General features: G+C 40.3%; 1 protein-coding gene across 5 annotated transcripts in view; it reads left to right on the top strand.

Moving 5' to 3' along the window:
* Positions 1 to 20729, top strand: part of ZBTB41 (zinc finger and BTB domain containing 41) — a 45275-nt gene that overhangs the window by 13568 nt on the left and 10978 nt on the right. For 3 of the 5 annotated variants that reach the window (XR_007131171.1, XM_047754721.1, XM_047754720.1), the window contains exons 5-10: positions 1671 to 1923; positions 4072 to 4201; positions 8356 to 8451; positions 10100 to 10206; positions 11938 to 12043; positions 16337 to 16425. Coding sequence is in view for 4 of the 5 variants with exons in the window: in XM_047754721.1 (XP_047610677.1) it covers positions 1671 to 1923; positions 4072 to 4201; positions 8356 to 8451; positions 10100 to 10206; positions 11938 to 12043; positions 16337 to 16425 (781 nt within the window). In the remaining variant the exon portion in view is untranslated. Of the gene's footprint in view, positions 1 to 1670; positions 1924 to 4071; positions 4202 to 8355; positions 8452 to 10099; positions 10207 to 11937; positions 12044 to 16336; positions 16426 to 18191; positions 18872 to 20729 lie in introns of those variants that run through there. The other 2 variants (XM_047754723.1, XM_047754722.1) reach the window with 2 other exon arrangements.

Raw genomic sequence — 20729 nt, 5'->3', positions numbered from 1 at the left:
TGAATGTGTGGCAGGGTTTTACTAGGTAATTCTTCAGTGTCCCCTGAAGTCACTCAGTTGTTTTCAGCTGATGGATGGCCTCTCTGATCTGGTCCGGGTTGGGGCTGCTTCCTAAGTGGCTCCCTCACACGGCTGGACACTTGGTGTTGGTGGACAGCTAGGAGCTTGGCAAGGACAGTTGGCTGGTGGCCTCTTCTTGGGGCTCCTTGAACTTCTGGCATGGCAGCTAGGCTCCCAGAGTGAGTGTGTGTTCCCAGAAGCCAAGGGAATGCTTTCCGGCTTTTTACGGCCTAACCTGGGAAGTTTCAGTGCATCACTTCCAACAAATTCTGTTGGTCAAACAAGCTGTTGCAACAGGGGAGACTGAAGGCGAGTGGAACAAGTCTCCATTTCCAGTGGTAGGAGCTGCAAAGAATTTGTAGGTACTTTTATTCTGCCACCGCCCAAAGAACTGTTTCATTATTTAGGTAAACATTGTTTAAAGGAGTCACCAGCTATCATCTAGTCTTCCTTACGCCTGGGCTTCAGTTTACATACACAGAAACGTTCTTACCCTTTCTCTGATTTCAGCTTCTAGGAATCAAAGTTAGTTATTAATTATTTGGATCTGTGTAAGATGGTTTCTTCTCCTTATTAAGTTTTATTATCCAGCTATAAAATGATAATAATGATATCTGCTGAGGATTATTGTGGGAATTGAGTAAAATAATGCACAAATTACTTAACCTTATGCCTGGTGTATGACACACGCTCTGCTGTATTGTTATATTTGGTGTATGGTACTTTCTGTGTTGTTATTATGCCTGGTGTATGACACACACGCTGCCACGTTGTTATATGTGGTGTATGGTACTTCCTGTGTCGTTGTTAGAGCACCCCTTCCTGTCTCTTTCTGAATCTGACATCTGCCAAATTTCTTTTTAAAGTCGTGTCTATAGTCTTCCTTACAGCTTCAAGAGATACACTTTTAAGTATTTTTTCTGAGGTTTCTTACTCCTTTTCCTAATCAGATATATGGCAAGCATGGTAAAAGCTTTTATCATGACATATAATTGATTTAAAATATAAATTAAGGAGTTCCCGTCGTGGCGCAGTGGTTAGCGAACCCGACTAGGAACCATGAGGTTGCGGGTTCGATCTCTGCCCTTGCTCAGTGGGTTAATGATCCGGCGTTGCCGTGAGCTGTGGTGTAGGTTGCAGGCACGGCTCGGATCCCGCGTTGCTGTGGCTCTGGTGTAGGCCGGTGGCTACAGCTCTGATTCGACCCCTAGCCTGGGAACCTCCATATGCCGTGGGAGCGGCCCAAAGAAATAGCAAAAAGACAAAAATAAATAAATAAATAAAAATAAAATATAAATTAAATGTATTTAGAAATGTTGACTAGGATTAAGATAGTAAGAGTACTATATAATCTTAGGATTTAGCCTGTTATAAATGCAAGGCGTTGAAATTCAGCTGCCTTTAGTAACCAATTTAATAAAATCATGTCTTACTATAATTACCGCAAGGCATATTTTTCTGCACCATTAGTCGATTATACTTTTAGTAAGTTTTTTTCTTTTGGAAGATATTTGACTACTTGAATTTCTGTGTTTGCTTCTCATCATGACCTTTGACTTTTTATTTTAAATTCAAGTCCCCTTACATTTTATGTGCATTTTTCTCTTAAGATTTGTAAGAAATCTTTCACTCGAAGACCGCACTTGGAGGAACACATGATTCTGCATTCTCAAGATAAACCTTTTAAGTGTACCTATTGTGAAGAGCATTTCAAATCACGATTTGCACGATTAAAGCATCAGGAAAAGTTCCATCTGGGTAAGCAGATTTCTCTTTCCAGGAGCATCCTAGCAACCGTCGACATCGGGCTGGAGGAGGCGGCTGCTGTGGACTCCCTGGGAGGAAGCCACATAACTCAGGAAGGTGTGGATTTGCTGCTGTTCTTAGAAATGAGTATATCCAGGGTTTTTGTGAGGTTTGGGCCGGGGGGGCAGATGTGTTCATGGTCAAACTGCATTCATTTACTGTCGATTGTGGGATAGGTTTGTGAGTGCCTGGCATAGGTGTTTTTGTTGTGGGAAAAAAACTCATTTTTTTCAGAGCGTGCAAGAAACCTTGTGTATTTGGAATTCAGTAGTGCATTTGATGAATTTTCTCCTCATGCTTCTGGCCAAGATGGAGACCTGTGTTCTAGATGGTAGCACAGTTAGGCACATTCATGACCTAATCTCAAGGATGAATTATTATCATCCCAAGTAGCCTTTTCTCCGTCCTATTCAGTGTTTTAATTGACAACTTAGAGAAAAATACCTACTTTATGAGTATGCCAGACAACATTAAGCTAGGGTAGTTGATTAGCAGAAAATAAAAATGCAAAAAAAAAACCCTCTATGCTTAAAAAAAAAAAGTTATAAGTAAATGCAAAGCTGTGCTCCTGGAAACAGTCTTTTCGTCGTTGGGATTGTGACGCCATAAAATGGTACAGAATCCAAACTCCTCACTCTCAGGGTGGCTTTTTAATAGATAGCAGAGGCTTTTTAGACATGGTCTGAACCAGCAGTGTCATATGACTGACAAACACAGCTCTCGTTTTAAAGTATGTTCATAAAAATGTGTTGTTCAGAATTAGGAAGGTAATCACCTCACTGATTTTTAATTGATCTGGAATAGTGCATTCATTTATGGATACCGCATTCAAGATGGATGTTAACCTCCTTCTAGAGGTGGGTAATTATTCCAGCATGGGGCCTTCCAATCGTGTCATCTGAAAAACTTTTGAAGGACCTTGAAGTGTTTTGTTCGGGAAGGGGTGACAGAACAGCTGCCTTCAGCTATAGTCAAGGCTGTATTGTGCAATAAGGAATACAGGTGTCCCTTCATATCCGTGCAGGTTGGTTCCAGGACCTCCCAGCTACCTTAGTCCAAGGTGCTTAAGTTCCTGGTACAAAACAGTGTCGGATTTGCATAGAGTCTATGCACATCCTCCCGGAGACTGTAAATCATCTCTAGATTACTTATGATACCTGACACAGTGTAAATGCTATTTAAATAATTATAAATGCAATGTAAATGCTATGTAAATAGTTGTTAATACATGGCAAATGCAAGCTTTGCTTTTTGAACTTTCCAGAACTTCTTTCAAATATTTTCTATCTGCAGTTGGTTGAATCCACAGATGGGGGCTGCACAGTGAGCCAACTGTACTTCTTTGTCATACATCTTTTGTCATCCTTTCAGTCTGCCCTTCAGTAAAACTCTTGTCTTCTCTTCGGTTGTTATTTGGTAAAATCATGGTGAAATTTTGAATCCAGCTAATGTCAGTATTACTGTGAAAAAGGTGTGTTTAATTTCATAAGACTGAACAGAATTGTGCCATGGTGTTTTTTGTTTTTTTGTTTTTGTTTTTGTTTTTTGTCTTTTGTTGTTGTTGTTGTTGTTGTTGCTATTTCTTGGGCCGCTCCCTCGGCATATGGAGGTTCCCAGGCTAGGGGTCGAATCGGAGCTGCAGCCACCGGCCTACGCCAGAGCCACAGCAACGCGGGATCCGAGCCGCGTCTGCAACCTACACCACAGCTCACGGCAACGCCGGATTGTTAACCCACTGAGCAAGGGCAGGGACCGAACCCGCAACCTCATGGTTCCTAGTTGGATTTGTTAACCACTGCGCCACGACGGGAACTCCATACCACGGTGTTTTTGATCTAAACAATATCATTAAAATTTTTTTGGTTATAAGGAGGAACGGTACATTTCCAAACCATGAATTCCCTTCAGTTCTCTGTTCATTCTTTGAAAGTTTCTCATTACCTCCTTTCCCCAGAAATGTGGTATGTAGCATATATTATCTAATATAATAAGTTATATTAGGTGCCATGTTCAGCTCTAGGTATCTAGAGATGATTGTAACTTGTCTGCTGGGAATAGCTAGTCTAGAAGGGAAGCGAAAACTATAGTTGATCATGTTACGATATATTCACTAGTGGTGGTATGTATGAATTTATAACACACAAATTTTAATTTAGTATTTCTTCTTAAACTTTAGATGCACGTTATTTTTTTTTTCCTTTCTAGGTCCTTTTCCATGTGATATATGTGGTCGCCAGTTTAATGACACTGGAAATTTGAAACGCCATATAGAATGTACCCATGGTGGAAAGAGAAAATGGACTTGCTTTATCTGCGGAAAATCAGTACGAGAAAGGTGAGAAATTGTCTAAACACCCAGAAAAATCCGGGGTACTGTTACGTAGAAATAATTAATCAATGTATTTTATAAGGATTAGGGTAACACAAGACACAAGATACTTGCATTATGCTTTAATTTGACATCTAAGGATAAAAAAATAAAATGTTATAGAAGGTGATATGAAGTCAGGATTTGCAGATTTAGATGGTGAATTTAACATAGGTATCATTTCGTCTCTTTGTGAAACCCCCCTAAATGTACATTAAAGGTTATTTATTTAAAAGACATAAGCTGCAAAGGCAGGAGAAGAGAAAAGTGACAAGAGCAGCACCAGTTTAGAAGCTGGAAAGCAGGTGTATCAGCAGTACCTGACTTGGCAGGTCTAAGGAAGACAAGTCCCACAGTGGCCGTGGAGAAACTGCAAACTGAGTTTGCATCCCAGCGTCCACCACAGGTCCGGGATCTGGCAGGCTCACATACCTCTGGAGTGTGCGCGGGTGAAGGCCAGGCACAGCGAGGAGCGCTAGAGTCAAGACTGCTGTAGGAGTTAAGTTAGATCGTCGGGTTCTCTTGCATCACCACACAGGCCACTGCTGCTGGACACTAGCCCTCTCCACGGGCAGGTGTGTGGATGGAGTACTCCGGTCCTTGTACGCTTGAGTGCAGAGAGCAGTGAGCTCAGGCCTTGTCCCTGCTGACATCTCAGCTTTTAGATTTTACCCTCCAGGCAGCGCCTTAGAAAAGAATTCCCTGAAATCAGAAGCAACCAAAGGACACATACATTCCCTGGTGAATAATACACCCAGATCACCTACCATGAAACTCCGAGGCCTCAAGGCCCACCCTGCTCTTTGACCCATCTCTTTTTCGCATCTCACATAATCCTTAATCATGAACCTGTAGGGAAGACTCACAAGACCCAGAGGGAGAACCTTTAACATGGGAGTTTGGTTCCGACACACACACACACACACACACGAACAAAACAAAAGCTGGAAGGAAATGGATTATACAGGAAGAAGAAAACTTGAAAAAAAAAGATTTAAGCAATTATTATTAATATCCTCAGTTGAAGATATAAAATCCGTTAAACAGGAAAAACATGTTAGACAAAAGAGTCACTGACTTAACAAATTGGAGCCCCCAGAAGTTCAAAGCATGATACACAAAGTAGAGACCTTACAGACCGCAGGACAGAGTTGAGGGGTTCTCCCAGAAAGTAGAGCAAAAAGATACAGAATTGTGAAATAAAGGTTAGAAACTAGAGAACCAGGCAAGAGGGCTGAAGGAAAGAACAGAGAAAAAGGAAAAAAAATTATTGAAATAATTCAAGATGGACACAACATTGTTAATCAACTATACTTAAATAAAAAAATTTAAAATTAAAAAAAAAATTGAATTCAAGATGGTATCCCAGAACTGAAAGACGAGAGTTGCCAGACAGAAATGCCCCATCAGATGCCTAGGACACTAGATGAAAATAAACCTGCCCGGAAGTACACCACTCTGCTGTTTCAGAACTGCAGGCAAAGGGGAGCTTCTCTGTTCTTCTGTTTTTTTCTTAGAGAAAAAGTCAAATACACTGAATTATGAATTAGTTATTTGGACTTCTCTCCAAACAGCAACACTGGAAGTGCGATGTTGCGATTGTACCTTCCAAAGCTGAAAGAAGATAAATTCCCAGCTTGAATTCTGTTCCTAGTCACATTGTTAGTTCTGAGGACAACAAAGATATTTTTCATGATGTCGCAAAATTAGCCTTCACTGTCATCTTTCTGATGAAGCAGCTAAAAGGTGTGCTTCCCCAGCATGAGGAAGACCAGGGCTGCAGAGAATAGGAATTCCGATACAGGAAGGAGCCGGAGGGAACTCAGGCGAGGAGAGTGAATGGGGATCGCTGCCCTCCTAGCAGAAGTCTGTGTACGCAGCTCAGGGGTGGTACCTGCAGGCACCGTGCTCTACAGCGGATCTCCCCAGCTTGCTCATCTTGCATAACAAGACTTCATGCCCATGGACTAGCAACTCCCGTGACCCGCTCCTGACCCAGATTCTCATCTCTGTGCTGCTGCGCACTAAAGGGCTTCCTGCTGTCATTTTTATGCCCTGCCGCTTGGATTAACTGACAGCATTCACTTCACTTCATAGAACTGTTCATTTTTGACCCATCCGTGAGAATTAGAAGTTAGGTTGCGGTACGCCTAAAAGCCGAACGTGTGCAACAGCATACTCACTTTGACTGTGTCCCCGCCAGATTTCCAGGACCAGGTCCCTCCAGCCAGTCAGATGCTCTGGTTGTGATGAACCCTGTGCTTTGCAGTATTTGGTCATGACCTTGCCCTCAGACATGCTGGGAAGGCTAGTGCTAATGCTCAGGGAAGCTGCAGCCAGCCTGATGCCAAGACCCTATTTGTATTACTTTGTGGGCACTTCATCCAGTAGCAGTGGTATTGTCAGGGTTGTGCTTGCTACTCAGTGTTTCAAAACATAATGGTATATTGTTTAGTCATGTGTACTATGTATGTATAAAGCAGAGGAAGGGAATACTTTCCTAAACCGGTATTTCTTTTCTTTCTTTTTTTTTTCTTTTTTTTGCCATTTTAGTGCCATACCCGCGGCATATGGAGGTTCCCAGGCTGGGGGTTGAATCGGAGCTGCAGCTGCCAGCCTACACCACAGCCACAGCAATGCAGGATCCTTAACCCACTGAGCAAGGCCAGGGATGGAACCTGTATCCTCGTGGATCCTAGTCAGGTTCATTCACCACTGAGCCATGATGGGAACTCCATAAACAGGTATTTCTGAGAAAGGGATGTGGGGAGGATGAGACCAGGAAGGAGCATGTGGAGATGTTCTAAGGGACGACAATGGCTGTGGTCTTACCCTGCTTATCTTTTTAAATAACACTATTCTTTAACAGTGTGTGTATATTTGTGCTCTTCAGTATGTGGAAGTTCCATAATCTAAAAAAAATAAAATAAAAATGCCACTTTCCTGAAAAAACAAATGGGTACAATGGCAGGAAAATCATTAGGCTCCATTTATATGAAAACTTAGATCAGTAGATTATAAAGTTTATTTCATGTATTATAAATTCTTTTTCCCCTCTTACTATCTTTCTGTAAAAACAAACAGCAAACAAACTCAAAAACAAAACAAACTTTTTATCCTTTTACTTTTAATTACTTACTAGGTAGGGAGGGGTCGAGGGGTAGTTTCAGGGGTATTTTCACAAAGCTGGGTGTACCTGCAGACCCACTGATCTCATTGGTGGGCCTGTGGAAGAGCACCCCCTACTGGCAGAGATCTACCTTCATTTCAGATTCAGGCTTTATGCACCACAGAAGGTGAGAGTGAAACAAAAACCAGGTGATACTAGAGCTTCCTGATGGCTCCGCAGGTTAAGGATCCAGTGTTGTCACTGGTTTGTGTGGTGCAGGTTCAGTCCCTGGCCTGAGGACTTCCACGTGCCAGGAGTTCAGCCAAAAAAAAAACCAACCCAAAACAGGTGGTAGTGATGGTTAGAAGCCCCCCAAAATAACTTTGTCCATCCTAACTCAGCAGTTACATACATGGGAAATCTCTGAATGTTAGACTGTAGGAAATGCAGCAGGAGCCCCTCCAGGTCAGTAGGGCTGGAGAATTTAGGACTAGTAACTGTTAGAGCTTTCATATGGTTTCCTTTTTTCACATTGATATCTGGAAATCTCAAGCACCTGTAAAGTGTTTTTGGTTTTTGTTTTTGTTTTTGCCTTAAATCATTCTTTGAATGAGTTTTGAGCACATATTTGAAAGGAATGGTGCTGATAAACTGGATCTCTTACATATTTTTAAATACCCTTCACTAAAATTTACATCACTTTTACCTCATTTAACAGTGACATTTGAGCATCTTTCATTTGATTTTCTTGGAAGTTTACTTAAGCTGTATGTTCAATCTTTGAACAAACAAGTGGCAAAGAAGGCCAAAGTGAAATTGTTTGCTTTTTTAGGGAAAGAGACATATTAAACATGTTTGTATGCTGGTGCAGCTAATCTAATAAAGAGCAAAATTATTGTAGCAAAAATATAGGCAGAAGTATCTGTTAACTGGAACACCCTTCTTCTAGTAAGCTTTCTGGAAATCAGAAAAATAAAAAATCTGTAGCTGAATATATATTTTTTAAATACAGAACTACTTTGAAAGAACATTTGAGAATCCACAGTGGAGAAAAGCCTCATCTTTGTAGTATTTGTGGGCAAAGTTTTCGTCATGGAAGCTCATACAGGTAGGTCAAGTCATTTTTTTCCCCCATATTGAGATAAAGTTATACTCCATTTTAACTCTATTTTCTTGTCATTGCATCAGCTGTTTGATGAATTAAAACATGTCTTAGCACTTACAATGAGCACAGTTGTGCAGAAAACATCACTGTATCGACTTGTGCTCCTGCATTACACCTTTTCATATTTGTCTTCACTCTGTGGTATAAAATGTTTTTAAAATATTTCCTTGTCATCAAGTTTGCTGACTACTTTCCTGTATTAAGTCATTGTCATTTAGGTATTTATTACTTTTCTTTGAATCAAAATTCATTAAAACTCTTATGTTCTAAAGTCATTGTCTTTTTTTACTCCTAATATCAGAGAATATTTTAGTAATTGAGAATATGACAAAATTGAAAACTCTGCTGTTTTCAATCTTAGAATGTCTTCTGTGTGTTAATTATAACTTATGCAACTATTTTTGTAGCTGACTGCTGACCACAGTTGCAATTTATGAAATGATTTTTTTAAATAAAAGGTGACTACTTGGAGATTTGTGTACAATTTTAATTTTTATTAACATTCTTAGGAATTTAACTTTCATAGTTTCACTTATTATTTACCTCTTTTTAAGTTTAAACAGAATGTTTCCCCTTCAGATAATAGTCCAGTCCCTTTACTGGTTTTAGTCATAGCAGAGTTAATAATATCTGTTTTGATCACTTGACTGAGAAGGCTGTTTGTTTCACTAGGAGCCATGTAGATGGAGGATTGTGGGGATAAAAACAGTTCAAGTGAAATGAATTTTAATCTCCGTCTTTTACAGTAACCTTTTAAAATCTGTCTTTGGGTGACTCTAAAATGAGCCACATTTTGTTTGGTTAGTGTGAAAAAAAAAATAGTGAAATGTGGTTGTCTGTCGATGATGTATAAAATTGAAATTCTCGACTGTCAGTGGATGAGTGGTGTCGGTTGTCCAGAGTAGGACGACTCCTTCGTACTTAGCTGTCCCCTGTGTTTAAGTCACTTGTGCACCCACCCCATTGGTCCAGTTCTAATTCCATCCAGTCCACTCCTCTTTTTGCTCCCCCTGTGACATCAGACGATGACTCTGGACATTTGGTAGGTTCCGGGAAAGAGATTTAGGATCTTAAATGTCAGGAAGGAATGTCATTTAGAAGCAGTGGATGTCGAAGTGCTTTTTTTTTTTTTTTTTTTGCTATTTCGTGGGCCGCTCTCTCGGTATTATGGAGGTTCACAGGCTAGGGGTCGAATCGGAGCTATAGCTGCCAGCCTATGCCAGAGCCACAGCAACGCAGGATCCGAGCCGCGTCTGCGACCTACACCACAGCTCACGGCAACGCCAGATCGTTAACCCACTGAGCAAGGGCAGGGACCAAACCCGCAACCTCATGGTTCCTAGTTGGATTCGTTAACCACTGCTCCATGATGGGAACTTCGAAGTGCTTTTTTCAAAGAGGTGAGTGGGAACCCTGGAGTCATGTGATGAAAGTGAGACGGACCCTGAAAGTCAGAAATGGAGCAAAGAATTGTTAATTAATAATAATGAGCATGGTTGAGTTAAACAGCCCAGCTTTCGTCATTTAGAGTTCATCAGGTTTGTCCTTCTGTGTCCTTAGTGTCAATGGTCTTCACGTTTTTTCTTTATAGACTTCACTTACGAGTACATCATGACGATAAAAGATATGAGTGTGACGAATGCGGGAAAACGTTCATTCGCCACGATCACCTTACAAAGCACAAGAAAATACATTCAGGTGAGGCATGTTTTGTAATGATGTTTCCAAAATCCTTTTCAAAAGCACCTGAAAAGGATATACCACATCATATTTGTGCTGGCTATAATTTAAACAATTTGGTATATTTGATCACCCCTTCGTGATGCCCATTCTGAAAACCTTTTTTAAAAAGATTATGTCTGAAAGGGACATAATTTTATGACGTGTTTTTTGGTCACTGTAATTTTAACCAAAATGGTTACACTTCATGACTACAGAATGTTTTTTGAAGTTTGTTTTCATCAGATTCTCAAAATCTGCATTTTGCATGTTATGTGGATGTGTGCAGTAATTGCTGTGGGCACTTCTCTGAAGGGAGAAGCCAAGATAATATTTCTCATTTTGATTGGATTTGAAAGAACTTAGCAAAACTTAGATGTTTGAAGAGAATTATTATCATTGGAGCGTTAAAATTTGTGTACTAGTAAATTTTTGAAATCCTGTCTTTGGACGAGTACCTTAATAATCCTGATCAATTTCAGATCTTTCTACTGTATTTATAATTTTTGTACTTGGGGGATTTCTTTCATATTTTCCTCTCAGATTGATGTTCAGGAAGTGCTAAGAGAGCCAGCTAATGAGCACAATAATGGGAAAGAGCCATCTCTGTGAGCACAGTAGAACAGGTGATTATTATTATTATTATAAATGTAATTGAAAGTATGCAACAGATATAACATATACTTAAATGATCCCGATGAGGCAGGTTGCGGGTGTTATTACCACTTTTAAGAGATGCTAAAGAGATGTCTGATGACTTTTTTGCTGGAATTATGCATTTCCATTTTCAGGAGGAGAGTTCTAAATTCGTAATTCTAGAGGTCACATGGTCTAATCGCACACAAGTCTTAAGTTGAGACAGGGGTTTTTAAAGGCCAGGCCTTTGTAATGGAAATAGAAGAAGAGAGATGACAAACCGGACTCGTCTAGAATTTTCCTTTGTATTTTGGCTCATTGCAAATATAAGAAATCCCCACCGTTGAAAAATCTTTTAAAAGTAAAGTACAAAGATCTGAAAATGTTCAGGTCCTTTTTGTAAACAGTACGACAGCCTCATCCTGATTGAGTGTATGTTCATTCGAAGTGTTTGGTATCCAGACTTACATATTCCTAAAAACAATCCTGAGATTTGAAGTCCTTTCACTTCTCTTACTCTGTTACACTCAAAGTCAGGATTTAAAGTCTACAGCAGAAGGCTGCTGACTGCTTCTCCAAGTGGGGAAGAGGATTCACATCCATGGAAATAAGTACAGATTCATTGAAGACACGTATTTGAGTAGGAATGTAAGGGCCAGGTAAAGGGTGGCTTTACTTTCTACCATCGTATTTTACTGTTGGATAATTTGTTTTTAGGGGTTAAAAAAAACCCAAAGAGGAGTTCCCGTCGTGGCTCAGTGGTTAACGAATCCGACTAGGAACCATGAGGTTGCGGGTTTGATCCCTGCCCTTGCTCAGTGGGTTAAGGATCCGGCATTGCCGTGAGCTGTGGTGTAGGTTGCAGACACGGCTTGGATCCCACGTTGCTGTGGCTCTGGCGTAGGCCGGCGGCTACAGCTCCGATTCAACCCCTAGCCTGGGAACCTCCATATGCCTCGGGAGCGGCCCAAGAAACGGCAAAAAGACAAAAAATAAAAAAATTAAAAATTAAAAAAAAAAAAAAAACCCAAACCCTGAAATGCACATTGTAATCCAGGTATTTGGGTCTTTCAGGTGAGAAGGCCCATCAATGTGAAGAATGTGGCAAGTGCTTTGGCCGTAGGGACCACCTCACTGTTCATTACAAGAGCGTGCACCTTGGGGAGAAGGTGTGGCAAAAGTAAGTGAGAGGGCAGAGCATCTCGTCCACGTCGCCTCCACTCAGTCTGGGTCGGAGCGAAGTTATTACTCATCTCATCCTTTATTTCGTTTAATTGGGGTGGGTTACCCAGCTCTCTTCCTGTAGCTTCTATAGCTTCTCTGCAGACCTCAAGGAATTGAACAAAACATACTTGTCATACTCATTTTCAGTTGATTCAGAGGCTAGGTGGTAGACGTCGAAGTGTCTGATTAATGTAAAATCTTAGCATCCTTTGGGGATTTCATGTATGTTTGGTTGCATGGTTCTTGCAGAGCTAAATATAAGTAAATATACTGCCTATACATTGTACTTAGTATGACAGCAATTTGGGGGAAATATTTGTAGTCAGAATTTAAATCTCTTTTTTAATCACAGTAAGCTTTTAAAATGGTATTTTATTTGAAGGAAGCATATGCTGACTTTGAAAATCTTTTTTTTTTTGCTTTTCTTAGGGCCACATCCATGGCGTATGGAGGTCCCCAGGCTAAGGGTCTAATCGGAGCTGTAGCTGCTGGCCTACACTACAGCCACAGCAACATAGGATCCAAGTTGAGTCTGTGACCTACACCACAGCTCATGGCAATGCCAGATCCTTAACCCACTGAGCGAGGCCAGGGGTCGAACCTGCAACCTCATGGTTCCTAGTCAGACTCGTTTCCACTGCACCATGATGGGAACTCCTGGAGATCAAATTTTCCTTACAATTTAGATATCCAGGTTTAACTGAGATTAGTTGTTGCGTGTAAAATGTTCAAGGAATTCATATTCATGAACTAGTTATTTGGAGCAAATGGTTAGTAAATGTGGTCTAAGGTGCCAGAAAACTTAGTGTAATGCTGAACTTGATCAACCAAATGTACATAGTATATGTAAATGTAGTGAGTGGCAGATCAGTTTGAAGAAGAGTAGGGAGTATTGAGTTGTAGTCCTTTTTTCCATTGTCGTGTATTGGTTTGTTGTTGCCTTCATTGATTTTTGTTCAGTGTTGCACTCATTAAATCAATGTATTCATTGTAGTCATTGAACTCTTGTATTCCATAGATGCTAGGAATACTGCTAAGTGCTGGGATATAAAGATATACGTGACACTCTCGAAAAAGGAAATAAGAACGTCAACATATTGTATGAGTGGGTGGAAACTAGAACTGCAGACTCTCCTGCCCCAGAGATTCTATAACCTTTTTCTTAGCTGCTTTATACTCTTCAAAATTATTCAGTACCTCAGGGGCTTTTATTTATATAAATTATGATATAAAAATAACGATATTGTTTAAATAAGTGATGGAATCATATTAGAAATTAAAATGAGAAAAAGCAAGTACTTATTAATTCACCTAAAATAATAACATAGCCGTATGCTATGTAAATAGCAGTTTTGTGAAAAATAACAACTTTACAAAGCAAAACAAATGTTCAAAGAGTGGCTTCGTTTTGTATCTTTGTAAATCTCATGAATGGCTGAATAGAAGACGACTGGATCATCATATGTGCCGTCACGTGTCACCCAGAAGTAAATGAGGAGCACTTGGCTCACTCAGGGGCATCGTTGGTCAAAGGAGAAGAGCCACACAGTAACCTTAGGAAATCGTGGATGTTACTCTTGGCTACCACAAGTGGTCCTTCTTAAGGGTGGGTGCAAGGTGGAATCGCAAACACAGTTGATGAAGTTTTCATCCTCTTTTATGGTCAGTCTCTTGGTCTATCTTGTGCTCTGAAGTGGATTTTTAGCCTGTGCGTATATTGCAACAGCATGCGTCTGTCATTTGGAAAATGTGGCTTCACTCATTTATGCAGTTAGAGACTGAGTTAGTCTTCCCTGAGTTAGAGACTAACAGAGGTGTCGAGGAATTGTTGGGTGTGTGCTGCCTTTGAGGCTGTCAATGCACATTGAAACTAAAATCCAATAGATGGGAGTCTGCGTCTCAGGAGTGGCGTCTGGCTGTGTATAAAGATCTGGAGGTGAGTGTATGTATAAAAGCGGCTTGTTCAACGAGAGAATGTGGGAAGTGACGAGGACAAGCACCCCTCCTCCCCCCAGTTCCTTCCAGTGTCTCTTCTTCCCAACATTCTCAACGATGGCTCTACTTCCGTAGCCTCTGCTTCACTTTCCGTCACTGCCGCAGCTGTTGGGCTGTGACCTCTGACCTCACCCTCCCTCTCCACCTGCGTCAGAACGCGTTCTTATTGCTGCACCCAGTAGACATGTCTCAAATCCTTTCATGCTGGGCATCTCTGCTTCATTTGGACGGGTATCCCTCCTGTGCTGAACCCTCTGCTCTTGGGTGTCTGTGTGAGAACAGGGAGCTGAACACCTTGAACCTGACCCAGCGCAGGTCCTTGCAGTTTATCTTCCTCCTACATCCCCTGTGAGTCAGGTTAAATGTTTCGAGTGCATCCGTGTTCAGAACAGAACTGTTCATAGTACAGACTGAGATTTCTTGGCTGCAGTACTGATCATTCCTGGTCTCGGGGTACAGTGTTCTGTGCATGTGGGATGTTTATCAGTTTCCCTGGCCTCTCTGTACCCGCTAGGTGACAGGGGCCAGTAGCACCCACCTACCCCGAGTCGTGAACACCGAAACCATCTCCAGGCATTGCCAAATGTCCCGTGGGGTCAGAATTGCCCCTGGGTGAGAACCACTGCTTCTTTCTCCATGAGCCTGTGGAGACCCTGTTTGTATCTCTGTTTATATTTACCGTGGATATGAACGGGATGAGACACTTGCTGAGTTCATTGCCACTCCCAATTCACTGAATCCATGTTATCTTTTTAAATGTCCCTTTCATCAGTTAGAAGAAGTTTCTGGGAGACAGGGTGTCTCTGTAGCTACTTTGTAAATGTTGAGCTGGATGAATCAGAAAGTGAGGATGGCGTTTGAAATCTTAGGCTATTTAATATTAATAACAACATGCTAAACATGCCAGACCTCAGATATGTTAAGGGCCCAGCTGTCTTAGAGAACTTCCCGGCAGCCTGTGTTTGATTTGTTTCTCAATGTATGTGCTTCTTCCAAGGTGAGATGCTACAGCTTTTCTCGTAACTACCACTGAAATGCTAATTATTTTGCAAATATCTTAATCCTTACACCTAAATTTTGAGTTTAGGATTAACTCACAAACATGTTGTCTTAGGTGCTACTTAACTTTTGAGTAATTTTTTTTTGTCTTTTGTTGTTGTTGTTATTGTTGTTGTTGTTGTTGGCTATTTCTTGGGCCACTCCTGCGGCATATGGAGTTCCCCAGGCTAGGGGTCCAATCGGAGCTGTAGCCACCGGCCTACGCCAGAGCCACAGCAACGCGGGATCCGAGCCACGTCTGCAACCTACACCACAGCTCACGGCAACGCCGGATCGTTAACCCACTGAGCAAGGGCAGGGACCGAACCCGCAACCTCATGGTTCCTAGTCAGATTCGTTAACCACTTCGCCACGACGGGAACTCCAACTTTTGAGTAATTTATAGCTTTTTTTTTTTAATATTATATAATGATTTTTATTTTCTTCCATTATAGCTGGTTTACAGTGTTCTGTCAGTTTTCTAATTTATAGCTTTTTATGTCTGTTAATCTGCAATAAAAATACAGGACCGGTGTCTAATTCTTTTTTATTTAGGTGTAAATTCTAAGTTTATAGTATTTATTTTATAATGTGTACCCAGGAAAACAGAGTCACCTTTTGATGAATGTAAATTTTGTGACTACTGCAGTTTCTTTTCACTGCACCTTTGCATCTGTTGTTTTTTTTTTTTTAATTTAATTAAGGTTCAATTTACGTACAGAGAAATTCACTGTTTTTAGTGTATGGTTCTGCAAATTTTGACGAATGCATGCAAGTGTGTAGTCATTACCACAAGCTGAGACATAGAATAAATCTATCACCCCTCAAACTTCCACCAGGCGCCTTTGCAGTCCGCTTCCTTTTACCCACATCATTGATTTTGTTCCGTCTCTGTAATTTTGCCTTTGGTATCTTTTACAGCAAGAAATAACAATTCAAAAGTTCAAGGATTTAAAGTGGCTTAAAATTTAAAATTAGCCATTTAAAATTAAGTGGTTTAATTTTGAACATCAAAGGACATCCTTTTATAGATTTATTTGTTGAATATAACTGGGGGAGGAAGAGCCAGAGATAAGGTGGATACTTAAAAAAGTAGTTCCGTGTTCCTTTGGAATTCTGTGCTTTAATCATGTGAGAATTATATATGAAGTTGTAACATTTTCATTGTTATTTATTACAGTTATATTTAAAAACTCAAACCTTTTTATTTTCTTAGATATAAAGCAACCTTTCATCAATGTGATGTTTGTAAGAAAATTTTTAAAGGCAAATCAAGTCTGGAAATGCATTTTCGGACGCATTCAGGTAAAACCTAATAGGTGGCTTATATACATTTTTGTGTAATTATTGTGTAATATATGGACCTTTATACTTTGTTGTTCTTTTTTTCCTCAGTAAGATTTTTAGTTATTTAAAGTTGATGTCATGAACGGGCAATATTCTGGTCCTCTACCATATAAGCTTTAATACTTTTTTTTTTTTTTTGTCTTTGTCTTTTTAGGGCCACACCTGCAGCATATGGAGGTTCCCAGGCTAGTGATCCAATCGGAGCTATAGCTGCAGGCCTACACCACAGCCACAGCAACACGGGATCCGAGCCATGTCTGCGACCTATGCCACAGCTCATGGCAATGCTGGATCCTCAGCTCACTGAGGATCGAACCCGAGTCCCCATGGATGCCAGTCAGGTTCACTAACCATTGAGCCATGACAGGACCTCCTATAGCTTCAATACTTTTGAATATCATTTCGTAGAATTTGGGAAAACAATTTTTCATAGGGAATTGATTTAACTTTTAGTTCTCTTTTTCCCCTTTTCTGCTTGCTCATGCTTCCTCTATAGCTGTGTGAGTCTCTGGAAGACATTTATTTTCTTCTCTTTCAGTATTTTTTTTTCCTCCCCTTGACAATACTACCATATTTTAAAACATAAATTGTTCAGTTTTTTTTCCTGTACATTATCATAGTTCTTATTTGACTTCTCATATAAAGCTTTCATTTTAAAGCTTTCATTCCTTCTTTTTAAGAAAGAAAGAAAGAAAACCAGTTATGTATTTATGGCTGTTTTGTTTTATATTTAGTTTGGATTTTGTCAAGCTGCTGTTCTGAAAGAGAAAAGTAATTGATTTCATACCTATCAGATGGGAAGTAACTGGATTGGGGCAATTTCAGTAGCAAAGAATTGCAGTAAAGGATTTATGATTGATACATTATTGCTGTTAAACATAAAATGACACCCCCTCCAAGTGAAAAAGTCATAATTTGCGGGGGGAGCATATATCGGAGTGTAAAATGTGGAACCTGTATTAATGCTATTCCGCACAATCCAATCGGAGCTACAGCTGCAGGCCTACAGTTGTAAGTAATAACTGTTATTAACTTAGGATTGAAAAGAGATGGTGAACTTGCCAAAAGTTAATTCGAGACCACTGAAGATTTAAGAATTGTAAAACTTCAGGAACCTTATAGAGGAGAAAGCTAATAAAGTCTGGCTTTCTGACTGCATTCGGTTTTTTGAAAACATGATTTATAGCAGTTAGTTGATAGCTAGTGACTGTGTGCCATTCCCTCTTCTGCATGTCTCTCAGGTAGTTGGGCCAGGGGGCAAGTCCTTCTGTCCTCGGAGAAGTGAGGAAATGAGCTCTGTTCCAGAATAAAGACAGAGTTTCTGGCACTTATGAAATGAGAGGAAGAAATCCTTAAAGCAGGGCTCAGCCCACTTTTTCAGTGAAGGACTAGAGAGTAAACATCGAAGGCTTTGTGGGCCAGGCAACCTCCCTGCCAGGCACTCACCTGTGCTGTTGTAACGTGAAAGCAGCCATAGACAGGGTGTAAGTGAATAAACATGACTGCATTCCAAGAAAACAGTATTTACCAAAGCTGCCTCTAAGAGGCTGTATTTGGCTTCCAGGCTGTAGTTTGTCACCTTCTGATCTGAAATAATCAGGAGGCTACCCAGTTAGGACTTCACAGAGCGGCTGTTTCAAGAACTGGGCACCATGTTCCCAAGTCAGTTCCTGAGATTTACAGGTCCAGAAACTCAACTCAATAGCTTACTCTTCACCTTCTAGAAAAGAAGATACTGATGTGTACTGGCCAAGGTGTCCTTTTCTCTTATCAAGGAAGGAGAACTGCTAAATTTACTCATTAGAAGGAGGATTGCTAAATGTAGGTGTGGAATAAAATGAGGTCGAAATCGTCTGGGACCTGGGACCGTTTGCTGAGGAGATGGCCGGGTGCTGCACCAGCTTCCCTGCTCTGAGTGCACCTCCCTGGGCTGCAAGAACTGTGCTCGCCAAGATTCTTTTTCTCTAGGGCCGATACCCTTAGTGCATTGTCTGTACTGATGCTTTTGCCTATCCCAAGGTCATTAGTATGTTTTTCTTGTACCATTTGGAAATTTATTTTAACTTACATATTTAAATTATGCATCTTCTCTAATTTATTTTTGTGTTTATTATTAGGTAATAATAGTAAAGTTCTGAGGTTTTGTGTTTTTTTTTTTTAACATGTGATCCTAGCACTGTTTATTAGAAGGACAGTCCTTCCCTCACTGCATTTCACAGGCATATTCATTTTAAGTGATCGTATATGTATGGTTTGTTCTGAACTCTCTTCTGTTGCATCAGACTATCTGGGGGTTTGGGGGAGCTTTTTTTGCTGTACCTACGGCATATGGAAGTTCCCAGGCTAGGAGTCGAATCAGAGCTACAACTGCTGGCCTACGCCACAGCCACAGCAATACAGGATCCACGCCACGTCTGCAACCTACACCACAGCTCATGGCAACACCAGATCCCTGACCCACTGAGCAAGGCCAGAGATGGCACCTGCATCCTCATGGATACTATTTGGATTCGTTTCCACTGAGCCCCAGTGGGAACTCCACATTGGACTATTTGTATATTCTTGCACCATTGCTATGCTATTTAAGACACTGTGGCTTTTGAGATCTTACAGTGTAAATCTTCCGACTTTGTTTTTTTCAGTGTCTGTCTTATTCTTTTTCCTCTATGTTTTTATATGAATTTATAAGCAGCTTATTAAATTTCCAAATACAAATACCTTTTGGGAATTTTGCTGGAATGTCATTGAATCTTTAGTCAAATTTTCCTTTATTGATTATCGTTATAATAGTGAATCATCTAATCTGTGAACACAGTATATCCTTCCTTTAAGTCTTCTTAATTTTTTTCTCAAAGATGATTTGTAGTATTGAGTGCAGATATCTCACACATCTTTTATTAAATTTATACCTAGACATTTGATATTTTTGTACAAAATTATAAACTATTTTTTCTTTCATTTTTAGAAGGAAATTACCATTGGTTCCTAGTTTATTTAGAGCATTTGTTATGAATAGGCATTGAATTTTATCAGATTTTCTCCCCTTCTTTTATTGAGGTGATCATAAAATTTTTTCTTTATTATCATGATAAAATACATTAATTTGTTTTATTTTATTTTTGTTTGGGGGAGTTTTTTGGTCTATGTTCATGAGACATATGGCCTTTTTTTCCTTGTTATGTCCCTGGCAAGTTTTGCTATCATGACTATGCTGGCATCAAAAAAATAATTTGGGAAATAATACATCTTTTACAGTTAGCTGGAGAAATTTATATAATATTGGCACTGTTTCCTCATTACTGTTTGGAAGAATTCACTGCAAAATTCTACTGAATTTATTGCTTTCTTTGAAGAATGGTTTCAATTAAAGATTCTTTAATGGTAACAGAGCTGTCAAATCTTTGATTCTTGTTTCTTTTTTTTTTTTTTTTGGTCTTTTTAGGGCCACACCCAGGGCATATGGAGGTTCCCAGGCTAGGGGGCAAATTGGAGCTGTAACCACATGCCTCTGTCACAGCCGCAGCAACACCAGATCCGAGCTGTGTCTGCAGCCTACACCGCAGCTCACGGCAACACTGGATCCTTAACTCACTGAGTGAAGCCAGGGATTGAACCTGTATCCTCATGAATACTAGTCAGATTTGTTTCCACTGAGTCACGATGGGAAGTCCTCATTTCATTTTTAAAGAATTTTACTTAATCTAAAATATTAAATCTATTGGCAAAATTCAGAGTATTATATTATCTTTTTAGTGACTATAGGATCTTTAGTGATACCTTTTTTTCATTCCTGTTATTGGTAATTTGCCTTTTCTTTCTGAGAATTGATCGATTTTATTAATCTTTTTGAAGAACAACTAGGTTTTATTTTTTTTCCTACTTTTCTCATTCTTTCCATTTTCTTTGGGTTAAATTTTCTGTCTTACCCTATCTTCGCCAGCCCACACCACAGCCACAGCCATGCCAGATCCAAGCCGCATCACAAGGTCACAGCAATTCTGGGTCCTTACCCCACTGAGCCACAACAGGAACTCCCTGAAGAGTCTTTTTTATCCTTGTAAAATGCTCCTCTTTTTACTGGGCTAAGGATGTATCAGCTCTCTTTTGGATAGTATTTTTTGTCTTTTCTAGGGCCATACCGGCGGCATATGGAGGTTCCCAAACTAGGGGTCCAAACGGAGCTGTAGTCACCGGCCTGCACCACAGCCACAGCAACATGGGATCTGAGCCGCATCTGCAACCTACACCACAGCTCACACCGA

Source organism: Phacochoerus africanus, chromosome 12 (assembly GCF_016906955.1).
Source record: "Phacochoerus africanus isolate WHEZ1 chromosome 12, ROS_Pafr_v1, whole genome shotgun sequence".
Lineage (NCBI taxonomy): Eukaryota > Metazoa > Chordata > Mammalia > Artiodactyla > Suidae > Phacochoerus > Phacochoerus africanus.
This window is presented reverse-complemented; position numbering and strand designations above follow the sequence as displayed.